General features: G+C 53.1%; 2 protein-coding genes across 3 annotated transcripts in view; one reads left to right on the forward strand and one right to left on the reverse strand.

The window, feature by feature from the left end:
• The first annotated feature begins 980 nt into the window (after positions 1 to 980).
• zbtb5 (zinc finger and BTB domain containing 5) lies at positions 981 to 7175 on the forward strand. Its single transcript, XM_080533569.1, has 4 exons — positions 981 to 1077; positions 2438 to 2650; positions 3440 to 4369; positions 5641 to 7175. The coding sequence occupies exons 2-4, from the start codon at positions 2441 to 2443 to the stop codon at positions 7003 to 7005; spliced, it is 2505 nt and encodes an 834-aa protein (XP_080389695.1). The 5' UTR covers positions 981 to 1077; positions 2438 to 2440; the 3' UTR covers positions 7006 to 7175.
• Positions 7176 to 11342: 4167 nt separating this feature from the next.
• Positions 11343 to 11743, reverse strand: part of grhprb (glyoxylate reductase/hydroxypyruvate reductase b) — a 7053-nt gene continuing 6652 nt past the window's right edge. For both annotated transcript variants that reach the window (XM_080534080.1, XM_080534081.1), the window contains exon 10: positions 11343 to 11743. This exon is cut by the window's right edge and continues 207 nt beyond it. The gene's annotated coding sequence lies outside the window, so the exon portion shown is untranslated.

Below are 11743 nucleotides of genomic sequence, written 5' to 3' on the forward strand. Positions count from 1 at the left end.
TAGAGGACAAGCGCCGCCGTGCGGTTCGGATGTGTTACTGCAGCTTTATTCTACCTCGGTGGTTGAAGTCATGAATGAGGATGTCAGCGGTAGCGCCCCCTAGAGTAACTAGAGTGTTACTGCAGCTTTATTCTACCTCGGTGGTTGAAGTCATGAAGGAGGATGTCAGCGGTAGCGCCCCCTACTGAGTCTGGGTGGGAACACTTCCACTCCACCTGTCTAGCTATAATGTTAATAAAACCCAGAGAAAACTGTGCACGAAATATACGTGACAGTTTAGTGCAGTAAAGCCAAGGATGGTTGAATTTATGAAAATAGACAACGTTACTTCTGGGTTTCATAACAAAAACAAGGGATGCTAGTATTATTAACATTGCTAATAATAATTAATAACAACTCTAAGTAAGGGGTATTTATTCTACAAGGCGAAAAACACAAGTTCGTCTATCTTTCCATCCATCTATTTATCTCTCTCTACTCTGCGCTACTTCTTCTTTCGGTGCCACGACATCACACTGAGTGACCACGGCTGCGTTCGTCAACTCGCTCTAAGAGCGCCGGAACCCACACTGTCCCACAACGTCATAAAGCGACCGAGTCATCTGATTGGACGAGAGGCATTCCGTGAGTGCTGATCGCATTTTCCAGAGCAAATTGACGAACGCAGTCAGCATTTCATGCTCTGCAGACAGATAGGGGTCGCTCTGCTCTCAGCACCTCTCCGCCCCCTGGCGTTCCCTGCATGTATTGCAGCCAGACAGCCAGCCAGACAGTTTAGTTTACTACGACAAACCCAACACTGTCTTGACGAGGGTGCTGGAGACCTGAGATCGATGCATGCATGAACCACCTCCAAAGGAAGGAAGTTAGATAGACATTTTGGGGGCAGTATTCCGGAGGCTCCGTTTGCAGACAGACAGACATGTTTTAGGAGTGAGATCCTCCACCTCTGTCCGTGCGTCCGTCCACCCCGGCGAGGCTGCTGCCCTGCGGCCCTGGTCCAGACAGACAGACTGGACGTGTCCCCTGGTTCCTCCACCTCCACCTCCACCCTGACCCGGGACCTGAGACATTAAGGTAGGGAACGAATGTGCAATAATACTATGTGCAATATGACAAGACAACCCTCGTGCACATAAGGTTCAGAGATAGGAAATGTTAGGATATTTATAGCATAGCATAGAGTACAGCACAGTGTTTTATTTGTATAGTATAGTATAGTGGATAGTGTACATAGCCTTTATGTATGTAAACCAGCTCTTTCCCCTTCTTGTTTTTAGTATTTTTTTTAGCCCCCCCTCCCAAATGTCGTTGTATGGTACCTGTACTGTATTAATGACAATAAAGACCATTCATTCATTCATTCATAACTCCAGCAAGCGACTTCTTCTTTCCAGGGGAAACTTGACCAAGCTGTGAAGCTGCTGTGTGTGTTAATGTTATTATGGTGTTATTATAGGAGTCATGTAGCTGGGGTGATCTTATTCCAGCCGGTTAGTTTAGTGCCCCAGTGTGCTAGGAAGCTAAGCTACCCAGAGAAACAACAGTCTTGTTTATTATTATGACATTTGTTGGTACACATTGAGGTTGCGATATTGAAATGTTTTTTAAACAAAATGTCGCCAGTCATATCGCATGGGGGGGGTCATGTTAGTTCACCAACACCGTTTTGTAATTCTGAGCTTTTTCTAAATGGTTGTCCTGTTTGCTTTTTTACACCGCATTGAATGCATTGTGCAAATATGCATTAAAAAATAAAAGTTATGTGTGTATGTGTGCTAGCTTGCTGGGTATTCGTCATGCCAGGTAATGTGTGGAGGTCTATGCGCCTGCTTGGGCAGTCACGTCTCGTGCCCACGGACACCGACTCTGCACAATGCAAGGTGTCAATCAAATTGATAAGGACAGACAAGGTTGCTCGTTTATTCATTTCCCAGAGACTTTGCAACCTTGCAGTCCCTCGAAGCCTGTCACACACACACGCCTTCCATTACATTTGTACACACTCTTCTTTGTATCAGTAAGTGGTTATTGCAAGTACATCAGTAGGACTGTCTCACACATTATATAACACATTACTTACAGACCTTTCTCCTCTCGCCCCCCCTCTCTTCCCCTCTCCCTTCTTCATCACCCTCTCCGTCCCTCACCCCTCTCTCCCTCGCTCTTTCATCCCTCCCTCCACCCCTCCCACCCTCCTTCTTTCATCCTCCCTCCCTCCCTCCTCCATCATCCCCCTCCCTCCCTCCTCCATCATCATCCCTCTCCCCCTCCCACCCTCCTTCTTTCATCATCCCTCCCTCCTCCATCATCCCTCTCCCCCTCCCTCCCTCCATCATCCCCCCTCCCTCCCTCCATCATCCCTCTCCCCCTCCCTCCTCCATCATCACTCCCTCCCTCCCTCTTTCATCATCCCTCCCTCCCTCCCTCCCTCCAGGACATGGACTTCCCGGGGCACTTTGACCAGGTGTTCCAGCAGCTGAACTACCAGCGTCTGCACGGCCAGCTGTGTGACTGCCTGATCGTGGTGGGCAGCCGACACTTCAAGGCCCACCGTTCGGTGCTGGCGGCCTGCAGCACGCACTTCAGAGCCCTGTTCACCGTGGCGGAGGGGGATGCCAGCATGAACATGATCCAGCTGGACAGCGAGGTGAGGAGGAGGAGGAGGAGGAGGGGGAGGAGAGGGAGAGGGAGAGGGAGAGGGAGGAGGGGGAGGAGGAGGAGGGGGAGGGGGATGGTGGAGGAGGGGGATGGTGGTGGAGGTGATGGTGATGATGATGGTGATGATGATGATGGTGGTGGTGATGATGGTGGTGGTGATGATGGTGATGAGGACAGACATTGATTGAACATAGACGTCTATAACATCTATACGATGACCTGGCAAGACAAGCATCAAGTTATTTGCGACCCTTTCTTTGTGAAGCGTAGGCAGTGTTTCTCAACCCCCTCCTCGGGGCGTCCCAGCCGCTCCACATATTGATTCAACTAATCAAGTACAAAGCAATTATGGTTTGTAGTACTAGGGTGGTGGTGGTGGAACAGATCAAATATGTGGTGCGGCTGGGGCACCCCGAGGAGAGGGTTGAGAAACACTGGATAGAGAACATCTTTAACAGAACAGAACAAACGAGGGAGGGAGGGAGGGAGAGAGAGAGAGAGAGAGGGACAGGCACAGACAGACAGAGCCAGGGCTGAGGGAGAGAGAGAGAGAGAGAGAGAGAGAGAGAGAGAGAGAGAGAGAGAGAGAGAGAGAGAGAGAGAGAGAGAGAGAGAGAGAGAGAGAGAGAGGGACAGGCACAGGCACAGACAGACAGACAGACAGACAGAGCCAGGGCTGAGGGGGGCTGAAACCTGAATCCTAATCACCAGCCCATAAACAACAACAACAACAACAACAAGAATAACTGTCGTCGTAACTCTGTTTGTGTGACCCCAGGTGGTCACGGCGGAGGCTTTCGCCGCCCTGGTGGACATGATGTACACGTCCACGCTGATGCTGGGCGAGAGCAACGTGATGGACGTCCTCCTGGCCGCCTCCCACCTGCACCTCAACGCCGTGGTCAAGGCCTGCAAGCAGTACCTGACCACCCGCACCCTGCCCATGTCCCCCTCGTCCGACAGAGCCACACACCACCACCACCACCAGCAGCAGCACCACCAGCAGCAGCCTCACACAGACCAGCAGAGGCACCGGCAGCAGCAGCAACAGCAGCAGCAGCAGCAGCAGCAGCAGGCGGAGTTAGCGGCTAACGCTAACCTAGGCGCTAACGCCGCTACGTCCAGGCTCCAGCGCTCCTTCCTCCTGCAGCAGCTGGGGCTGAGTATCGTGAGCTCCGCCCTGGGCGGCGGGAGCGGGGGCGGGGAGGAGGATCGTGGGCCAGGAGGAGGAGGAGGAGGAGGAGGAGTAGGGGGCGGGAGTGGCGGCGTGGTGGAGCAGCGAGCCTCCTTCCCCATTCGTCGCTTCCACAAGCGCAAGCCTTCCCTCGGTCCCCTCGGTCTGTCAGAGGACAGGCCCCGGCAGAGGCCACGCCTCTCTGGCCTGCTGGGGGAGGGGGCGGGTGAGGAGGAGGGGGCGCTGCTCTCCCCCGACTCCCACAAGATGGGGGGGGAGGGGTCTAAGCTGGACGCGGCGATCAGCGGAGGCTTCGCGGGCGGCGGCGGCGCGTCTCAGGACGACTCGCAGATGCCGAGCCAGTCGGACAGCGGCCGCTGCGAAGGGGAGGGGCCGGGGCTGACGCAGGGGGGCGTCGGCAAGGAGGAGGAGTACCCGGACGGCAGCGATCACCACGGCGACGGGATGAAGATAAAGGAACAGCGGGAAGAGGAGGAGGAGGAGGAGGAGGAGGAGGAAGGACGGATCCAGCAGGTGACAGGCGTTATGCTAATGAAGCTAATCAAAGCTAATCAAATACTTACTACTTAGTAAATATACTATATTAATATATTCTCTCCTCCTCACCCCTCACCTTGGTTCTCCTCCTCATCCCTCCCCTTGGTTCTCTCCTCCTCATCCCTCCCCTTGGTTCTCTCCTCCTCCTCATCCCTCCCCTTGGTTCTCTCCTCCTCATCCCTCCCCTTGGTTCTCTCCTCCTCATCCCTCCCCTTGGTTCTCCTCCTCCTCATCCCTCCCCTTGGTTCTCCTCCTCCTCATCCCTCCCCTTGGTTCTCCTCCTCCTCATCCCTCCCCTTGGTTCTCTCCTCCTCCTCATCCCTCCCCTTGGTTCTCTCCTCCTCCTCATCCCTCCCCTTGGTTCTCTCCTCCTCCTCATCCCTCCCCTTGGTTCTCTCCTCCTCCTCATCCCTCCCCTTGGTTCTCCTCCTCCTCATCCCTCCCCTTGGTTCTCCTCCTCATCCCTCCCCTTGGTTCTCCTCCTCCTCATCCCTCCCCTTGGTTCTCTCCTCCTCCTCATCCCTCCCCTTGGTTCTCTCCTCCTCCTCATCCCTCCCCTTGGTTCTCCCCCTCCTCATCCCTCCCCTTGGTTCTCTCCTCCTCATCCCTCCCTTGGTTCTCTCCTCCTCCTCATCCCTCCCCTTGGTTCTCTCCTCCTCATCCCTCCCCTTGGTTCTCTCCTCCTCCTCATCCCTCCCCTTGGTTCTCTCCTCCTCCTCATCCCTCCCCTTGGTTCTCCCCCTCCTCATCCCTCCCCTTGGTTCTCCTCCTCCTCCTCATCCCTCCCTTGGTTCTCTCCTCCTCCTCATCCCTCCCCTTGGTTCTCTCCTCCTCATCCCTCCCCTTGGTTCTCCTCCTCCTCCTCATCCCTCCCTTGGTTCTCTCCTCCTCATCCCTCCCCTTGGTTCTCCCCCTCCTCCTCATCCCTCCCCTTGGTTCTCTCCTCCTCCTCATCCCTCCCCTTGGTTCTCTCCTCCTCCTCATCCCTCCCCTTGGTTCTCTCCTCCTCCTCATCCCTCCCCCTTGGTTCTCCTCCTCCTCATCCCTCCCCTTGGTTCTCCTCCTCCTCCCCATCCCTCCCCTTGGTTCTCCTCCTCCTCATCCCTCCCCTTGGTTCTCTCCTCCTCCTCATCCCTCCCCTTGGTTCTCTCCTCCTCATCCCTCCCCTTGGTTCTCTCCTCCTCATCCCTCCCCTTGGTTCTCTCCTCCTCCTCCTCATCCCTCCCCTTGGTTCTCTCCTCCTCCAGGTGGTGGTGAAGCGGGAGCCCCTGAGCTCCCCGGACCCGGCAGACGAGACCAGCGACGTCACCTCCCAGGCGGAGGGGAGCGACCAGCCCGAGCCGGGGGGCGGGCCGGGGGAGGAGAAGGTGGAGCTGAGCCCCGAGAGCAGCGACCGCAGCATCCACGACCACCACCACCAGCCCAGCTCCCAGCTGCTGCTGAAAGCCAGTCTTGGAGGTGGAGGAGGAGGGACTGGAGGAGGTGGAGGTGGCGGGGGTTACGGGTGTAGCGACGGCCTGGACGGGAAGTCTGGTTTCAGTATTTCCAGCTTCCTCAGCGCTAAGGTGTTCGGCGGCGTCGACGACGACCTCCCCAACACGACGACCGGTGGCGACGCTTCGACGCATCACTTCCTGCTCGGGCCGGAACCCAGCGGCCACAACGGCTCCGCCTCTTCCTCTTCCTCCCTGCTGCGTCCGGGCTTGTCCAGCCAGCACTTGATGGGCGGCGGCGAGAGTCACGGCGGTTTCGGGGATGTCTTCCAAGATTCGCTTTTCCTCCGGCCCCTGCACGATGGACTAGGAAACCCCAGAGGAGGAGGCGGGGGCGGGATGGACCCGTTCGCTCCAGACTTCCAGCGCTCCTCTCTGGGGCTGCATTCGCTCGCCCGGGCCACCACGGGGGGGGGTGTAGCGGGGGGAGCGGCGGCCTCCCTGGGGTTCCCAGGCTACCGACGCATCGCGCCCAAGATGGGAGCCGCCGGCATGGGAGTAGGAGGTGGGGGTGGGGGCGCCGTTCTCCAAGACGCCTCCTCCTCCTCGTCTTCTTCGAGTCTGGGGGGGCCCCTGCTCCTCAACGAGACGGGGGGCTACGAGGGAATCATGGGAGGAGGAGGAGGAGGAGGAATGGGAGTAGGAGTAGGAGGAGGGGTAGGACCCAACTCCCACCTCCCCCAGCTGACTCGGGCCTCGGCGGACGTTCTGTCCAAGTGCAAGAAGGCCCTGTCGGAGCACAACGTCCTGGTGGTGGAAGGGGCCCGGAAGTACGCCTGCAAGATCTGCTGCAAGACCTTCCTGACGCTGACCGACTGTAAGAAGCACATCCGCGTGCACACGGGCGAGAAGCCCTACGCCTGCCTCAAGTGCGGCAAACGCTTCAGCCAGTCCTCACACCTCTACAAGCACTCCAAGACCACCTGCCTCCGCTGGCAGAACAACAACATGCCCAACGCGCTGCATCACTGTTCTTCTGCAGTTCTCGAATCTCAAGTGGTTCTCGAATCTCAAAGGGTTCTAGAATCTCAAAGGGGTCTCGAATCTCAAAGGGTTCTAGAATCTCAAAGGGTTCTCTTGGGAATCTGTCAAACAAAAGATGGAGCAAAGACATTCTAGAGAAGATGGCGGAGGGATGTTTTTTGCACACAAGGCTCATCTTTTGTGCGGGCGCACGTGTCTATATCTGTGTGTGTGTGTGTGTTTTCATTGTAAAAGGGCTGAGGGGTATGTGCAGAGAGGAGTTGTATTGAGAGGAATGGGCTCACAGTCCTTACAATGAGACGGTAGCCTTTGAGGGACAATGTCTAACAAGGGAGGCTGGTGGAGGTAGAAATTGGAGGACGGGCTCATTGTAACGGATAAAATAGAATACCATTCCTCCAATTTCTACCTCCACCTTGTAAAACTGTCCTCCAACACTCGCTTTATCCCCACACGACAGGCAAATATATTGGAAATGTAAATATTGCAAATTTCTATGGCTTCAATGCTTTTCTCCACAGGGAGAATACAAAAAAAAAAAAAGACAGAAATGAGCTAGATGTGGTGTAACAGTTTGGTACCGTATCTGTGCTTTTTAAACCTCATCTTTTGTACATCTTACAACTTCGCCTGTAACAACATAGTCATTACACTTAAGCTCTTTTTTGTTTTTTGTTTTTAAAATCCTATTAAAAAAAAAAAAAAGATGCTTAAATACCGCTAATAGGAATGTTGACCTCTGTGAACCTCTGTTTCCTTTTGGACCTGTGTTGGTGCAGTACTGGAGTCAGAATGTGTGTTTGTTTGTTTTTGGTCTTCTGCACTGTGTTGGTGTCTCACACTGGTGATGTCATCACTGGTTGGACCGTTCCCTGGTTGGGCACCTTGTCGAGTCTTCACACTGTTCCTGTCCGTCTGTCCAGTCAGAGTTGAGTTGAGTTGAGGAGGAGGTTTCCTTTGATTTAGATTCTGTCCTTTGTACCTATTTTACCTGGCGAGCTTTTACCTTGCAACCGTAAATAGAGAGTGTGTATAACCGTTAAAGATAAGCTGTTCTACTGTTTCCATTGTACAACTGCAGACTGTCTGTAGTGTTAAGCTGGTGTCGAGGAAGACGTTATGGACACTTTGTCTTGGTAGTAACGCGCTTGTTGTCTCTTGGCCCATTTCAGTCGGGCAGAAATCTGTCGGTACCCTTGACGGACATGAGGACCCGTTCAAAAAAAAAAAAAAAAAAAAAAAAAGATAAATGATCCAAAATGGCTTCCATTTCTCACACTGTGACCTGATCATGTTTCCTGGTGCTGTTTTCTGTGGCTGTTGTGTAAACAGTTGGTTTTTTTATGTGAATCTTTCAAAGTGCACTGTCTGACATGTTTATACCAATGGACCTGTGTGAATATGCCAAAACAACCAATGTTATCGGCCTAAATAGAAAAACTAAAGTTTGTTGAAGTTGATGAAGAAAGTTACTGCCTTAATGCCCTCTGGCTTGAAAAGCTGGGCTTTATTGAAATGCCAAAAGTGAAGGATTTCTTCTCTTTTTCTTTCTCTGTACATGTAACCATGAAAGGACTAAATGTTTTTGTTTTTCTTTGTTGGAAATAAACTAATAAAATAATGGAGGACATATCATTTCAGTTGTATAAACTGAATTAAAAGATTTAAAATGTTCCATGTTTATTGTTGTTCTTTGTCATTTACGAAAAGAAAATTGTAGAAATTACGAGACACTAAGATAGAGTCATGTTGAGTTAAAGTGTGCCGACCCACATACCTCCCTAGGGAGTTTAACGCGGTGCTAATTACATGTGTGTATATAGCGCTTAAATGCCGACCCACATACCTCCCTAGGGAGTTTAACGCGGTGCTAATTACATGTGTGTATATAGCGCCTAGCTCAGACAGCAAAGTAGCATTGGCGCGACTATATGACGTCATTAGCAGCCAACAAAGCACTGATCCACAGGCTATTCACATCATAGCGGGGGACTTTAATCATGTCGACCTGAAGGCAGTACTACCCAAGTTCTATCAGCATGTAAAATGTGCAACGAGAGGAGAAAAAACACTGGATAAGGTATACACCAGCATCAAACGTGCTTACAAGGCTAGTCCGCTAGCTCATCTAGGCATGTCTGACCATGTGTCAATCCTCCTGATTCCTGCATACACCACAATGGGGAAAAGTGCTCCCACCACCACTAAGACTGTCAGAACCTGGCCAGAAGGGTCCGCTCCACTGCAGATCTGCCTAAATGACACCCTATGGCAGGAATATGAGCATGAGGACCTGGAACAGTACACGTCGTCGGTTCTGAACCACATAGTGAACTGCACCAACTCAGTCACCGTGGACAAACGGGTCCGGGTCTACCCCAACACGAAGCCATGGATGACTGGGAAGGTCCAAAAACTGATAAATGAGAGGGACAACGCCTTCTTCGCAGGGAAGCGCACACCGCTGTACAGCTCCACCAGGGCCAACCTAAAGCGCGGCATCAAAGCGGCCAAGGCAGAGCACAGAGAGAAGATTGAGGAATGCCTCCTGAGCAACGACTCCAGGCGGATGTGGCAGGGGGTTCAGCAGATGACAAACTTCAGAGCCAACAGGCTCACAGCCGCAGAGGACGACCCCCTGCTGGCGGGAAAGCTGAACACCTTCTACGCCCGGTTCAACGAGGGGCGAACGGAGGTAACCACAACACAAACACCACTCTCTCCAGCTCTCAGCAGCCTCACCCTCACAGAGCATGAGGTGAGACGCGTACTGAAGGCGGTGGACCCCAGGAAAGCCTCGGGGCTGGATGGCGTCCTGGGACGGGTGCTGAGAGACTGCGCCGACCAGCTGGCCGGGGTTTTCACCAACATCTTTAACCAGTCCCTGTCCCAGGCCACCGTCCCACCCTGCCTGAAAACCTCAACTATCATCCCAGTCCCGAAGAAAAGCACGGTGAGCTGCCTAAACGACTACCGCCCGGTGGCACTCACACCAATCATCATGAAGTGCTTCGAGAAACTAGTCCGGGCCCACATACTCACACGCCTCCCGCCCAACCTGGATCCATACCAGTTCGCCTACAGAGCCCACAGGTCCACAGAGGACGCCATAGCGACGACTCTCCACGCCACTCTATCCCACCTGGAGAGGGGAAACAGCTACGCGAGACTGCTCTTCGTGGACTTCAGCTCCGCCTTCAACACCATCCTTCCAGACAGGCTAGTGACCAAACTACTAGACCTGGGTCTATCACACTCTATATGTGCGTGGATCAAGGACTTCCTGACCGACCGCCCCCAGAGGGTGCGGGTGGGCCCCCACACCTCCACAGCCCTCAGCCTCAGCACTGGGTCCCCCCAGGGCTGCGTGCTAAGCCCCATCCTCTACAACCTCTACACCCACGACTTCACCCCCGTCCACCCCAGCAACTACATCGTAAAGTTTGCAGACGACACCACCGTGATGGGATGTATCTCGGGGGGGGACGAGGCGGCGTACAGGGATGAGGTAGAGCAACTGAGCAAGCTGTGCAAGGTTAACAACCTGCTGCTAAACAAGTCAAAGACCCAGGAATTCATCGTAGACTTCAGGAGGAAAAAGACCGAGATCCAGCCCCTGCTCATCGACGGAGAGAGCGTGGAGAGAGTCTCAACCCTCCGATTCCTGGGACACCACATGCGGGATGACCTGGCCTGGAAGGACAACACAAAAGGCACCATCAAGAGGGCACAACAGCGGCTATACACCCTGAGATGCCTCAGGAAAGAACACAACAAGCAGGAGATACTGGTGGCCTTCTACCACGGCGCAGTGGAGAGCATCCTCACCTACGGCATCTCCAACTGGTTCCACAGCTGCACAACAGCGGAGAGAAACGCGCTACAGAGAGTCGTGAGAACAGCACAGAAGATCACCGGCGCCCCCCTCCCCTCTCTGGAGGAGCTGTACAACACACGCTGTCTCAGGAGGGCCTCCAAGATCTCCAGGGACCCGACCCACCCTGGGCACGTACACTTTGTCAAGCTGCCCTCGAACAGGAGGTACAGGACCCCGGTCGCTAAGACAAACAGACTGAAGGACTGCTTCTACCACAGGGCCGTCAAGGCCCTGAACACAGAAAAGGCCTAAGTTCTGGGCCCAGGACAGTCCGGACGGATTGTATGGCAGCTAGTGCTGAGGCACAAACATGTACATTTTCAAGCCTGCAAACTGTGACACTTTAAAATAATGTGAAAAAATACTTTTGTGCAATATGACAACCCTAGTTGACTATCTGTGCAGTATAGTTCAGTGGATTGTGTACATAGCCTTTATTGATGTAAACCAGCTCCTTACCTTCTTGTGATTTTATGCTTTTATGCTTTTTCTAAAATGTGTTTTTTTTCCCTTTCCTAACACCAGGGGAGCCACCCCTCCTAAATTTCGTTGTTTGGTACCTGTACTGTAGCAATGACAAATAAAGTCCATTCCATTCCATTCCAAAGTGTTTATGATGCAAAATTACGCAGTGTATCAATGATGAGGGAGGACCTTGTCTCCTCGTCTCCTTTCCTCTAAAGGAACCCCACCCAATGGAGTCTAAGGGGACACACAACCTGCAAACAATGAACCCTGACCCTCATTTGACCTTTTAACCAGTTCAGAAATTCAACATCTGTTTACAAGGTCAGAGGTCACAAAGGAAAGAAGACTAGGACACAACACTGTTTGAGAGAACTGGAACACATTGTTTGTCTCGTGCGTTCGTAAATTCGCTCTGAGAGCGCCGGAGCGCACACTGGTTTCAACATCATAAAGGGACCAAGTAATTTGATTGGACAAGAGGCATTCCATGAGTGCTGATTTCAAATTTCCAGAGCGAATTCACGAACG

The sequence above is a fragment of the Nansenia antarctica genome (assembly GCF_963989245.1).
Source record: "Nansenia antarctica genome assembly, chromosome: 6".
Lineage (NCBI taxonomy): Eukaryota > Metazoa > Chordata > Actinopteri > Argentiniformes > Microstomatidae > Nansenia > Nansenia antarctica.